This window comes from Taurulus bubalis, assembly GCF_910589615.1.
Source record: "Taurulus bubalis genome assembly, chromosome: 3".
In the NCBI taxonomy this organism is placed as follows: Eukaryota; Metazoa; Chordata; class Actinopteri; order Perciformes; family Cottidae; genus Taurulus; species Taurulus bubalis.
Window position 1 is genome coordinate 3176961 of NC_136591.1, and position 12500 is coordinate 3189460.

At 43.8% G+C, this 12500-nt stretch overlaps 1 protein-coding gene across 1 annotated transcript in view; it reads right to left on the bottom strand.

The window, feature by feature from the left end:
- ches1 (checkpoint suppressor 1) overlaps window positions 1–12500 on the bottom strand; it is a 61956-nt gene that overhangs the window by 16907 nt on the left and 32549 nt on the right. The window contains exon 3 of the mRNA XM_079214907.1: window positions 1587–1738. Within this exon, the coding sequence (XP_079071033.1) occupies window positions 1587–1738 (152 nt within the window). The remainder of the gene's footprint in view (window positions 1–1586; window positions 1739–12500) is intronic.

Here is a 12500-nt window from a genome sequence, read left to right on the forward strand (position 1 = left end):
TTTGCGCTGCAACTAGTGATTCGTTTTTTTTACTGATTTCTGCATCGATTCTTTCTTTGATGAATCAAGAAGTCTATAAAATAATAAATCAGAACGTAGTAATAAATAGTTGCTGGTTTTGTCTGACAGTCCAAAGTAAAGATATTTCATTTCCAATGATAAACATAACTGCATTTCTCCTTTTGATTACATTCCACAGCAGAAAGTCCTGACTGTAATCGGTTGATTCTCAAAGATCCACTTCAGTGAGATAAAAAACAGAAAGCATTTCTCAGAATTCGCTCTCGTAACTTTAATAGAACTAATTCCACAAGTAAACAACACTGCTTTTCAATATAAAGTTTAAACCCATTTCCCTGCTATAAACTTGTGTCCATAACTAAACCTTTCATTAAGAAACAACCACAGCCTAAGAATGACTATCGGATCATCTCACGAAAAACAAAAACAACAACACTTCAAAAGAGAAAAGCAACAAATCTTAACATTGAAAAGTTGGAAAAGGCATTCATTTTCCAACTTTTAAACAGTTATTTATCAAAAGTCTTGATTAATCCAGTAGACGAGCCTCGTATAATAACATTTCCGTCTTCTCCTAACCTGCCGTACCTTTTCCTGTGAGGCTCCATGGAACTCTTCCCTCCACTGAGTGTGTGTGTGGGATGGGATCGTTTGCAGAAAGCCACTTAATGCTGCGATAAAGTTTCATCTCCACGCGTGTCACCCGGGACAATACTTCTAGGCTAACGCACCGTTAGCACCGTAGTGACAGAAATACAGAAGATGCTAAACCATGGAGTGCAACAGAGGACGATGACAGAGAGACAGATGTGGAGGTCTTAGCAAGAGAACCTTCCTAACAACTAGTGATGTACAAACCAGCCGATAGATTATAGTCTAAAACACACTTTCAAACCATGATGATGATGATGATGATGAACATACCGTAAAAGTTGGGTTACAAGCCGCTACTTCCTTCGGTCAGTGTCCCCGTTAGCTCCCCGCTGTAGCCAGCTGGCGCTTCTGCTCGCGCTCCGCTAGTTCCTCGCTAACTTCTGCTAGTTCCCCGCTAACTTCCGCTAGCTCCTGTAATTCTCATCTTTCTGCCGTCATGGTAGCATTTCATATTGGTTTTGTTCAACTGTACTGAATATCTTCATTTGTGTTCAGACATGTATCACCGCTTCACTATATTATAAATCCCCCGTTTGTATATATATATATATAGCGCTAGTATCCCGCTGTAGCCAGCTAGCACTGCTGCTAGTTCCCCGCTAACTTCCGCTAGCTCTTGCTAGTTCCCCGACAACCACTGAAGGTAGCGGGACCAGCCCCGGCTCGACACCCGACTTGGGCAGAGTGCAGTAGCAGCAGCAGCGGGGAGCTAGCAGCAGCTAGCGCTCCTAGCTTGCTTCAGCGGGCACACTGACCGGAGGAGCGGCTTGTAACCCGACTTTTACGGTAGTGTTCTCTATGCATTATATTTATCTTAGGCATAATGACTCAACTCCAACAGCAGCAAACAGTCTCACTCCATGTGCATACCAACTCGTCAACCAATCAGCCAATCAGCCGCTCCGGCTCACCTGTGGTGAAATGTCTGCGGCAGGGTGGGCGGGGAGGTGGAGGGCGTGGCCAGGCCGGGCGAGTAGGGGTGGTACGGCGTCTTCTTCAGGGCCTGGATCAGGTTGTGCCGGTACTCCGGGTCTATGGACCACAGAGAGCCTTTGCCTATGCTCTGCAAGACAGGAAGGAAGAGGAGAGGGGTGTTATGTCACATCCCAAACACAGCACGGGACACGACCAGGCCAAAGCACCTGTGGTACAGCGGGCGATAACACTCGGAGGAACGAGAATTAATACATTCTTCATTTCCTCTCCGGGAGAACACAAATCTGGAGGCTTTTTTTTCTTCCTGATTAAGACACAGGGAAACTCTTGAACTTTTTTCCACTCCAGAGGCGATGATGGTGTGTATTTTTAGATCAAAGCAGCCCCCCCCCACACACACACACCCACGCTCACCTAATGAAGCTGTCGGCTCCCAATCTGAGTGAAACCAGCCTATAGATTATAGCGGGAGGGAGGGATCTCAGACGGGCCGCTATGAAAATACATTCCCCGTCTCCGTATCGCGCCGCTTTCATCTGCCTTGTCATCTGAACGTTGGCAAAATCTGGAGTTTGTGTACGACAGAGACCGAGGATGGCAGGGGGAGAGGGAGGGAGCACAGTTAAATATAAAATGAAAGCCGGCGTGGCTCATGTTGGGCTCACTTTGTAGTGCTCTGTGACGACACAGGTACAGGCTACGGGGTGGGGAGATGTCATAAGAGCGGGTTTATGATTTCTGCAAATACGGCAAGGAATCTATTAAGAGGGAAATGTCAGACATGCCAGAGCCGTGCGTGTGAGCATTAATTGGAGACAGACTCGAAAACCTGAGGAGCGTTTTGTATGGAAAGTAGATGAGAAAGACACCTTATTGCTTCTCCGACAGTCAAACGCTGACCAAAACTTTAAAAAAACACTGCTTTATCTCTACTGGCGTCTCGCTTTGCAGGTCATTTTGGTTTCATACGCCCGGGATGAGAGATATCAAATGTCTTTGGCACGTTTAAAACATTCTGTTCCTCTGGATTATACCTAAAACAAACGTCCCTAGAGAGTAGTGGAGGACAGTGTTGCTGTATTTCTGGTAGTCATCAGTAATTCAGGAGAAAAGAAAGCCAAATTACAACAATGTCTGGAAAAATGCACAGTATTTTGTTTGGCAGAAATAGGTTTTTCTCTGCTTTGCTTCAATATCATGTTGACCATAGCGTGCCCACTTTATTTTGACGCTTCTTTAGTTTGACACTTCTTAATATTAGTTCAGAACTACAATAAAGAATGCACAAAAACAACTATTTAGGAGTCAAAAAGTGGAGAATAAGAGGCGGAGTGAGAGCAACATCTCTACATTTCATCAGCGAAAGCCTTTTAATTTTATTCTTTTCATTCGTGTGACATTTTTAAATATCCCCGGCAGCAATTATCACACGCTATAAACAACAATCTATACATCTGATATTTAACCAGGGATGAAAGGAATGTTTGCGCCCCCGAGGAATAGAAAAAGGCTTTGTAACATCCTCTCGAAGGCGCGTCTGACGATAATACCTTACAAGAAAACAATAATTACTCGCGTCTGTTCCATCCAGAGACGCTCAGCTCTCTCAACAAGCGCTCTGGTGCTAAAACTACAGGTCAAATATCAAAACATAAACATAAACCATCGCATAAATGTCTGATATTTGACTTTTTCAGCTTTCTAAATTCCTCAAACACTGAGCGACGATCCAAACTGCCCCGTCCTCATGATGCAGTCTGGCTCTGTGCATTAGTATGTGAGCCGTGTTGAACATGGGCCATATGTGCTGTGTTTTGCTGAGTGTGTGTGTGTGTGTGTGTAGGAGTGTTTGTATGGCAAGTTCCCTAGGGAGTGTGATATTACCCAGCGTGCTCTGCTCCTGGGAGTGCTTCTATTACTGCCAGCAACGCCTCTCCTGGAGAGCATGATATTACACACACACACACTCCCTCCCACAGAGGTGACCCCCACTGGGCCAAATGTCCCCTTACACACACACACAATATATATATACGTGTGTGTGTGGGTGTGCCTACTGTTTGCCCGCTTGCCAGCTGATTAAAATCAATGCTCTCTACAGAATCTCAGTCTGCCGGGTCCCCTGCTTCTGCCGGCCAATCGCAACGCTCAATCCGTAGACCCCCCCTCCCCCGGGTCAATCGGCCAATAACAGGCCGCGGCTCACAGGAAGGGTCCGTCACCTGGGTTAGAGCCGTCGCCTTGGCAACAGGCATCATATCTGGTGCTGTGGAAGCGAGAGCAGGTGAAATGGACTTTCCAATTTCTGGCAAATTCGCAAAAGTTGAGAGAAAGGCAGAGTGCCTCGAAATGGATGATCACAGAAAAGTGTTCGAGATTCAGAGATTGGGTTTACGGTTTCAGCGGGGGTCAATTTTGATACACAGGTAATACAAATAGGAATCCTCCACAAGGGTCCATTTTACAGCGCAGAGGCAGGTGGTCCTAACTTCAGCTGAAACTGTGTTTGTGATCTCCATTTTGATCGTCTTCTCTCACATGTGAGCACTATTATCCGGATGCTGTGTGCTGGAAAATAAATAAATAAATAAATAAATATATATATATATATATATATATATATATATATATATATATATATATATATATATATTTTCCATGTAGTGTTTTAGCAGCTGAAGAGCAGGATTACACAACAAGTAATCCACAACTGGAAATGTTAACCCCTACTCTCCTTCAGCAGGAAACCAGCCCAGTATTAGACTTCACGTTCTAAGTTGAAGTAATATTACAATTAAAGGAAATGGATCTAATGATATGTATCTGTGTCACTACACAGGCTCGTAGGTTGTGATTTAGAAAGCAGCAGTTGTTATACTCCTCGTTGTTATAAAACTGCACAATACTGAGCAATAGATATTTTCATGATGGAGAAAACACACTGTAACCTGACCTGGACACGTCATAGTGTGTGTGAGCAGAAGACAAAAGGGGAAGAAAGAGTATAGAGAGAGAGAGAGAGAGCGAGAGAGAGAGGATTGTGTGTTGCCAACATCTGTTTCCTGTGTTATATAAGCTGTGGGGGCTGGTCTCCCTTGGAAATGGGAGATATTAAAAAGTCCTGCTGTCACTGACCCGCTAGTAACACTACACTCCTGCTACTGGATTCCTATCTGCACGATCTCCTCACTGCTCTGTACATTTACCTGGCACACATTAACCCAAGATCACCACTTGATATGAACTGGGACAGTTCATTTTAAACCACCAAATCCAGAAAAATACAAATAAAAGTAGGGATGGGACACATTTTCCGGATTTTTCGATGTCAGACGAGGACAAAACGCCATCATGGTGAATTTCCGTTACGGTGATAATGGAGAATATCTTCACGAGTGATATGAAAAAGCAGTCTAGCTTGCTGAAAAAAAACTACAGGAATTCTCATTTCAGAGAAAACAGACCTTTGTTTATCTTGATTTATGATTCATGATTTATGATTACATTGCTTCAGTTTGTTTTTCACTGAAACAGGATGTGCAATAAAAAACAACATGTATCCTGTTTGTGATGCAATAAATAATGTTTCTTAACTAAATTCAAGCTAAACTGATTTGCCATATTTTCATGATTATGTTGCATGTATTTTGGATAATTGTTTTCATATGGTTTAGGGGCCGATCACAAACGCGTCGCCCTAAAACCGTTGTTCTCCTTTGGCGTTCCTCTCTTTGTCGTGTTCTTCAGGCGGCCATCAACGTTTAAATATCCTCATCTTCTCGGCTCGTCAGCTGTTTTCTCCGACTCGCTTTGCCAAGGGACGTTTTTTAAGCATCAAAACATTCATACATATTTAATCTGAAAATTGTACAAATGTGCTTTAGTGCTGTAGTTGAATGGGCTAAATGATTAGAGTTTGACATTTTAGGAAATAGGTTTATTCACTTTCTTGCTGAGAGATAGATGCGATCTTATGTCTGCATGCTAATGAAGCTACTGCCAGCTAGCTTAGCATAAGGGCAGAAACAGGGGGAAACAGCTAGCCTGGATGGTTCAAAGGGAACAACATCCGCCTCTAAAGCTCACTAACTAACACATTAGATTGGATATTTGATGTGGAAACTAAAAGTAAAAACTAGTTTATTCATTAATAATTCCAGAATTGCACTTTATATAAACAAACAACATAAACAAATACGTGAATTAATTAGGGCTTCAAAGGTGCTTTAGATTTTTCTACTTTTGCTAATAGTTTTCCTCTCTTTTCGGTCTTGGGGCTATGCTATGCTAAGCTAACAGTCTAATGGCTCTTGCTTCATATCTATTGAGTGGCAACAATGGTATTCTCATCAACTCTCAGCAATAAAAGAGAACGAGCACGTGTCACAAAGTGTTGAACTCCTTTGGGTTAACCAGTGTTTTTCTGACTAACAAACTCCATAAAAAGACCAAAACAACAAGGAAGTGATGCTACGAACACACGAGCCCAACACATCTGATTCCTCTGTGCCATAGAGCTCCGTTGTTGCGCAACACGGGTTAAAAACACAGCAACGAGCCACGCTGTTGCACTGATGGACGTGTTGCCTCAATACAATGAACACGGTGGTTTATCAGTCCGTCCCACATTCTCCTCCATGCTGCTGTAAATCACTCACCAGAGCTCTAATTGTGTATTAATCCACAGCTGAAAATACTGCACAGTCAATTTCCCTGTTTAAGTCATTATTGCGAAAAACTAAAGTGCCCGGTTCTTTTGGGATATGAAACTTTATATTTATAACCTCTCCGTCTCTCTTTATTTACATCTCCAGTGTTCAGTTGTGCTTCTTCTGGTTGCTAAAAAACAGGATATTGACGATGTGGAGATGCCGACGGCCAACATGCCGAACTCGAGGCTTCAAAAGAGACCTGAGTGCAATATGATGAGTCAGAAAGCATTGAGAGATGGGTGCTCTTTTTATGGTATTTAATTATAATAACTGCAGATTTAATAGTTTCATCAAAACTAACAATGGCATTCATATACTGTAGAGAGTAGAGACCCATTTAGACTGTTCATATTGGTTATGAAGAGAGGAGAAAAGACATTTACTTTTGGAATGAGATTAAAAGAGATGCATGATGCACAGAGAGCACGGAGCTGCCACTCTGCAGAGCAACATGATGGCCTCATCATAAGAAGCTTTGTTGTTCAGAGCATTTTCATGAGCAATATGACTTAACCCATACTACCAATCTGAAGTATTACGACTGCAGATCATCTCATGATGGACATCCGCAGTCGGACCGAAAGCATCAACCCTGGTTGTGTTTAAGCCGTATTAACCCACTGTGATACGAGCATCCATCATTACTTACGGTGTCTCTCTCCCTCTATATATATATATATATATTTATATATATATATATATATATATATATATATATATATATATATTAATATCGTAAAAGCCGGGTTACAAGCCGTTACTACCTTCGGTGGTTGCTAGCTCCCCGCTGCTGCTAGCTCCCCGCTGTAGCACGCTAGCGCTGCTGCTAGCTCCCCGCTGTAGCAAGCTAGCGCTGCTGCTAGCTCCCCACTGTAGCAAGCTAGCGCTGCTGCTAGCTCCCCGCTGTAACAAGCTAGCGCTGCTGCTAGCTCCCCGCTGTAACAAGCTAGCGCTGCTGCTAGCTCCCCGCTGTAGCAAGCTAGCGCTGCTGCTAGCTCCCTGCTGTCGGGGAGCCGGGGCTGGTCCACTACCTTCGGTGGTTGTCAGGGAACTAGCGAGAGCTAGAGGAAGTTAGCGGGGAACTAGCAGCAGTGCTAGCTAGCTAGCAAGCAACAGCGGGGAACTAGCAGCAGCGCTAGCTAGCTACAGCGGGGGACACCCACCGAACCTAGTAGCGGCTTGTAACCCGACTTTTACGGTATATATATATATATATATATATATATATATATATATATATATATATATATATATATATATATATATATATATATAAAAACAGGGGATTTATAATACAGTGAAGCACGGATACATGTCTGAACACAAATTAAGATATTCAGTACAGTTGAACAAAACCAATATGAAACGCTTCGGTGGATGCAAATGTCCTCACAGCGAGAAGAACACAGAGCTTTTGAAGAGGAGCGAGGCGAGAGCGGGACAAGACGAAGAAGAGGAGGGTGTTTCTTCTGATGAAGTCGCTTGATAGGCCATGTGTGTTCTCGTCGAAGGCCGCTTGACAACAGGACACAGAGGCTCTGCTGGGTGTGAAAGCTACACGTTGGTTGACGACCATGGACATTTCTTCTACAGGTGTTATGAATTGCCTTTCCTTCCACTGGTACCAAACCTTTACCCCATGTGGTTCTAATTTAAGCTAACGCTTGCCCCAGTTTGTGCTCCTCCTGTGTGCACTTTCAGTCTTTTTCATTGGCCTTTCTGATCCAGCCATGACAGTCTTTGCTTTCCTCACAGATACAGGACCAAGTTTCAAAAGCTTTGCAGGCCAGCTGCCAACACTGAAGACATTTCCTAGAATGCTCAAAGACGACACGAATGTTCCTTCATTTCAGTACATGTCCGACCAATCTCACAGTGAACCTCACCAAAACTTCAATCTGTGACTGGAATATAATCAGAAATGCAAAAGACTCAAATGTAAAAACACTGATTAGACGAGAAGTACGAACTGGGCCGGCTCCCAGAGGCCCAATGAGACGTCGTCACGTAGCAATTCATTTCAGTGAGGCCCTTTGGGATTTGGTTCCCATCTGAACTCGTCATGGTGGCATCATTTCCCTCTGTGGACACGACCATGAACCAGTCTTCCAGATGTTGAAATTGCTTCCCTTAGGGTACATGAACACAGAACAAATCACATGCGACAAGGTTTGTCCTCCTACTCACGACTCACAATGACAGAAACAAACACAATAAAAAAAAGCCAGCCATATATTTTAAACAGCTTATTAAGTGATTTTCAGGCCACTTGAAAGGAGCAGAACGAGATGTTAAGACAACATTGACATATTAACACCTTGTAAACGTGTTAGCAAACAACCGGCCGAACATATCCAGCAGATGCATTAGCATTTATGTGGAATCTTTTCTTTCATGTATGTTTTGGTCGCCACCAATATCTTCTAAACGCTTCACTGTGTTCCCCAACTAGCTGCTGACTTCAGTGGGCTTTCAGTGGGTTTGTCATACGAAGATCTCCCTGATCCACCTTAAATAACGGGGAGACTGAACCAGATCAGTTTCAGGGCCAGAAAACCAAATGAGTAATATGAGAGGGTCATACTACACACAGTCAATGAACACGTTTCTATTATCTAAATATTGATTAGGGCAGCTTTAAAAAGAAACGCAGACGACCTCTAGCTTCCTGCTAAGTGTTGCCACATTGCGGCTGCACATCACTTGTGAATGGTGGACGTCTTTGGTTGAGACTCGAGGAATGCATCTGGTTTTTGTAACACGGAGAAGAGAAAATTGCACCGATTATAAAGCTCAACCAACACAAGCCTACGTTCTCACACACCTGGGTTCAAAGGTCGTGTCTCTGGCGGTGCTGAGGCCTTCACACGCGGGGGAATGCCGATGAAAACACATGAAAAGAGCAGCGCCTGGCAGTCTGTCTCAGGTGAAGCTATTTTATTGAGGCGAGTTTGAGTTTCCTCTGGTAAACAGCAGATATGTCTCGGCTTTTATTGTGAAAGGGAAGAACAGAAGGAGTGGGTTTTGTCTTTGTAAACGATAATAATAAAGCCTCCGTGTAAAGCAGTGGTTCTCAAACTGTGGGGCGCAACCCTCTAGTGGGGCACGGAGGTACTACAGGTGGGGCGCGGGGGGGGAAGATGCAGATTCTTTTTTTGTCATCCTTTATTAATCCCACAGTGGGAAAATTATTCTCTCCACATTTTACCCAAAAATATATTCAGTGCAAAACAGGTTAATTGCAGCCACAATAGGTTTTGCTAAATATGATATACTGTTTGCACAGATAGAACTTTATTTGCATTGTTTTAACAAAGTGAGTGCACATGTTATTAGTTTGTGTCTGATGGAGCAATCTGGTTTACATGAAAGAGATTTAAATTTTCTTTATTCTATTCTTTTTTTTAAAGCACGCATGGAGTCGCCGCAAAAAGTTGGACCGTTTTATTACAATTTAGTTGGGGCGGTGGGGCGCGGACATTTGTCTTCCTTCAAAGTGGGGCGTGACAGAAAAAGTTCGAGAACCAAAAGTGTACATTTTGAATACGTCTTTTCTGCACAGCGTGATCATATTGATGCCTTTATTTGCAGAGTGAAAACTCAAAAATGACACTTTTGCACCGCATAACATACGTGTTGAGCGTGAAACTATTCATAGCAAAAACAATAGTCTGGGAAAACGTATTGACCCGCAAATCAATTCCACTAAAAAACACCCCCAGTGTGTAGTGCTCTTCCACATGCACGCTTTAAATCAGTTACATCAGTGGCAGCGACCTGCTGATGAACGAGCGTCAAAAGAACACCTCGGGCTGACGCATCCGAGCTCGCTGCAGACGCCACGGTTCATAACGCTGCGAGTCGAAGAGGAAGAGAATCAAGGGCGCTTCTCATCCCAGGTTAGGTTAGAGGTGCCGCACTTAGAGACTTCATAGTGAGCCTTGGATTACAAAACTGCCTGTTGTCTTCTGCTGTGATTTCATAAGAGGCTTTGAGAAGTGTATCACTCTGTGTGTGTGTGTGTGTGTGTGTGTGTGTGTGTGTGTGTGTGTGTGCTGTTACTACACTGATCTTCAGCACTGATCCAGAAGTCTGAGGGCAACAACACTTGTCGTTAAAGGCATGTCATTCAGCACAGCGAAGAATCCTGTTTGTAAACAAAGCCATGGCAACCCGGGACGCCGGCTCTCTCTCACGCTCTCTCTGACACGACATCGCACACACACACACACACACACACACACACCAATGGAGAAGCAGGCTTATTCTAAACTAGTCCACATCTTGTCATCTGCCTGGATATGACCCAGAAATACAGTCACTGGAACAAATAGGCCGCTGTCATTTTAATCTCCACCTCTGTAAATTGATGGAAATATGATTTGGTGCGTTCACAGTAAGCCATGTCTCCCTCCTCTTCTCTCTCTCTCTCTCTCTGTGTCACTCACAGCGATCACTTGACCTCCCCTTAACCAAAACCCCTCGTCTTCTTTCTTTTGCCACAGCGAGCGCCGAGTACAACGCCACGTGAAGAAAAGAAATATCCCGGACCCTGTAATTGCACGCTCGATTCAAAAAAAGACATAAACAAGGTGAAAGAAAAAAAAGCCAAGCGTTGGAGAAAGAAAAAAAGAGTATTCACATGCAGATATTCTCAGTGAAAAGCTGTGAATGGCAGAGTCGGACTGAAATTACAGAGATTCAGTAATTGCTGCTTCAGATGAAGCGCGGCGCTCGGCAGGTAGAGCCGGAGTCTGCAGAGATGTGCCCTCATTTCTGCACCGACGAGGCTCACGCATGTGTGTGTGAGCCGTTTAACGCATTCATGCATGCTCAGAGCGTGTGTGTGTGTGCACTTGTTTGTTGTGTATGGTGTGTGTGTGTGTGTGTGGGAGAGGGAGGGTAGGTTTGAAGGGTTAATTAGTGCGCTGTCTTAAACGGTGTGCATTGACAGGACAAGACAGGCTGTCCTTGCCAAAATCACCTCTACACATGCTGCTCCACACACACACACACACACACACACACACACACACACACACACACACACACACACACACACACACGTGCATATATGAGGACATACAGTCCTTCTCCCCCACTCAGAACCTCAGTGCTCAACCACACACACACACACACACACACACACACACACACACGCCTAAGTCAGTAAAGCCAAATCAGTTTTCCCGTTGCTACAGCAACAGCATACTTTTATGTCAACTGCAACCTAGTTACTATGGAGATATGTATACAAGAGAAACTGTGCCGTTGTAGTCAAGGGCCAGATGACAGCATAGTGTGTGTGTGTGTGTGTGTGCACAGACACACACACACACACACACACACAGTGCAGGGTTCAGGTTCACACGCTGGTCTCCGTACCCTCCAGGATAATCTCTATAAACTCAACACGAGGCGCAGCATTGATCATCGCTGTTTGTCCCCCACCCCTTGCACCCTCGGGCGAGATGAAATCTAAAGTCTGCTGGCATCCGTGTTATTAAATCCTCCAGTATTAATTTAGCGCTAATTGAGTGAGGGATTCATTCCCGTTTACCCAGAGTATTTAATGGAGTAGAATCTGGATAGGAAAGCCGGTCTAAAGACTGTATCAAGACTTAAATCAAAGGAGAAGCGCTGTTCCCACTGGGGAAGCGCACCACGTCTGAGCGAAAGAGAACTATGAAAGCAGAGATCATCAACTATTGATAAGGCCGAATCTGGTACAGCTGTAGACAAAATACAGAATATGTTTGACTTCAAGTTGGATATGCTGCAAACGGCTGATAACCGTCTGGCTGTGAAGCCGCTGGAACCACACATGACGGAGGGAGAACCGGGCCGCGTGTTGTTTTACTGCACGAGTGTAAAGCATAAGTGTGTAAGTGTGCAGAACAGGATTCATGACAATTGGTTTGGATTGGCCAATGAGTCAGAGCTGGGAAAAACCCCCGTACAGCCAAACGCTATGATATTATATTATATTAGACGTAATTATATTAAATAAAGAATCATTTGGATGAGCACATCCTTTGTTTCTAATCGTGACACTGAGCAATATATTATCAGGAACATATTTCACGTGGAAGTCAACTTCATGTGTGTCTAGAAAACCAGATCCAATAGAGGAAAAAGCTTCATTGCTGCTTGGTAATTACTTTATTTTGACATCAA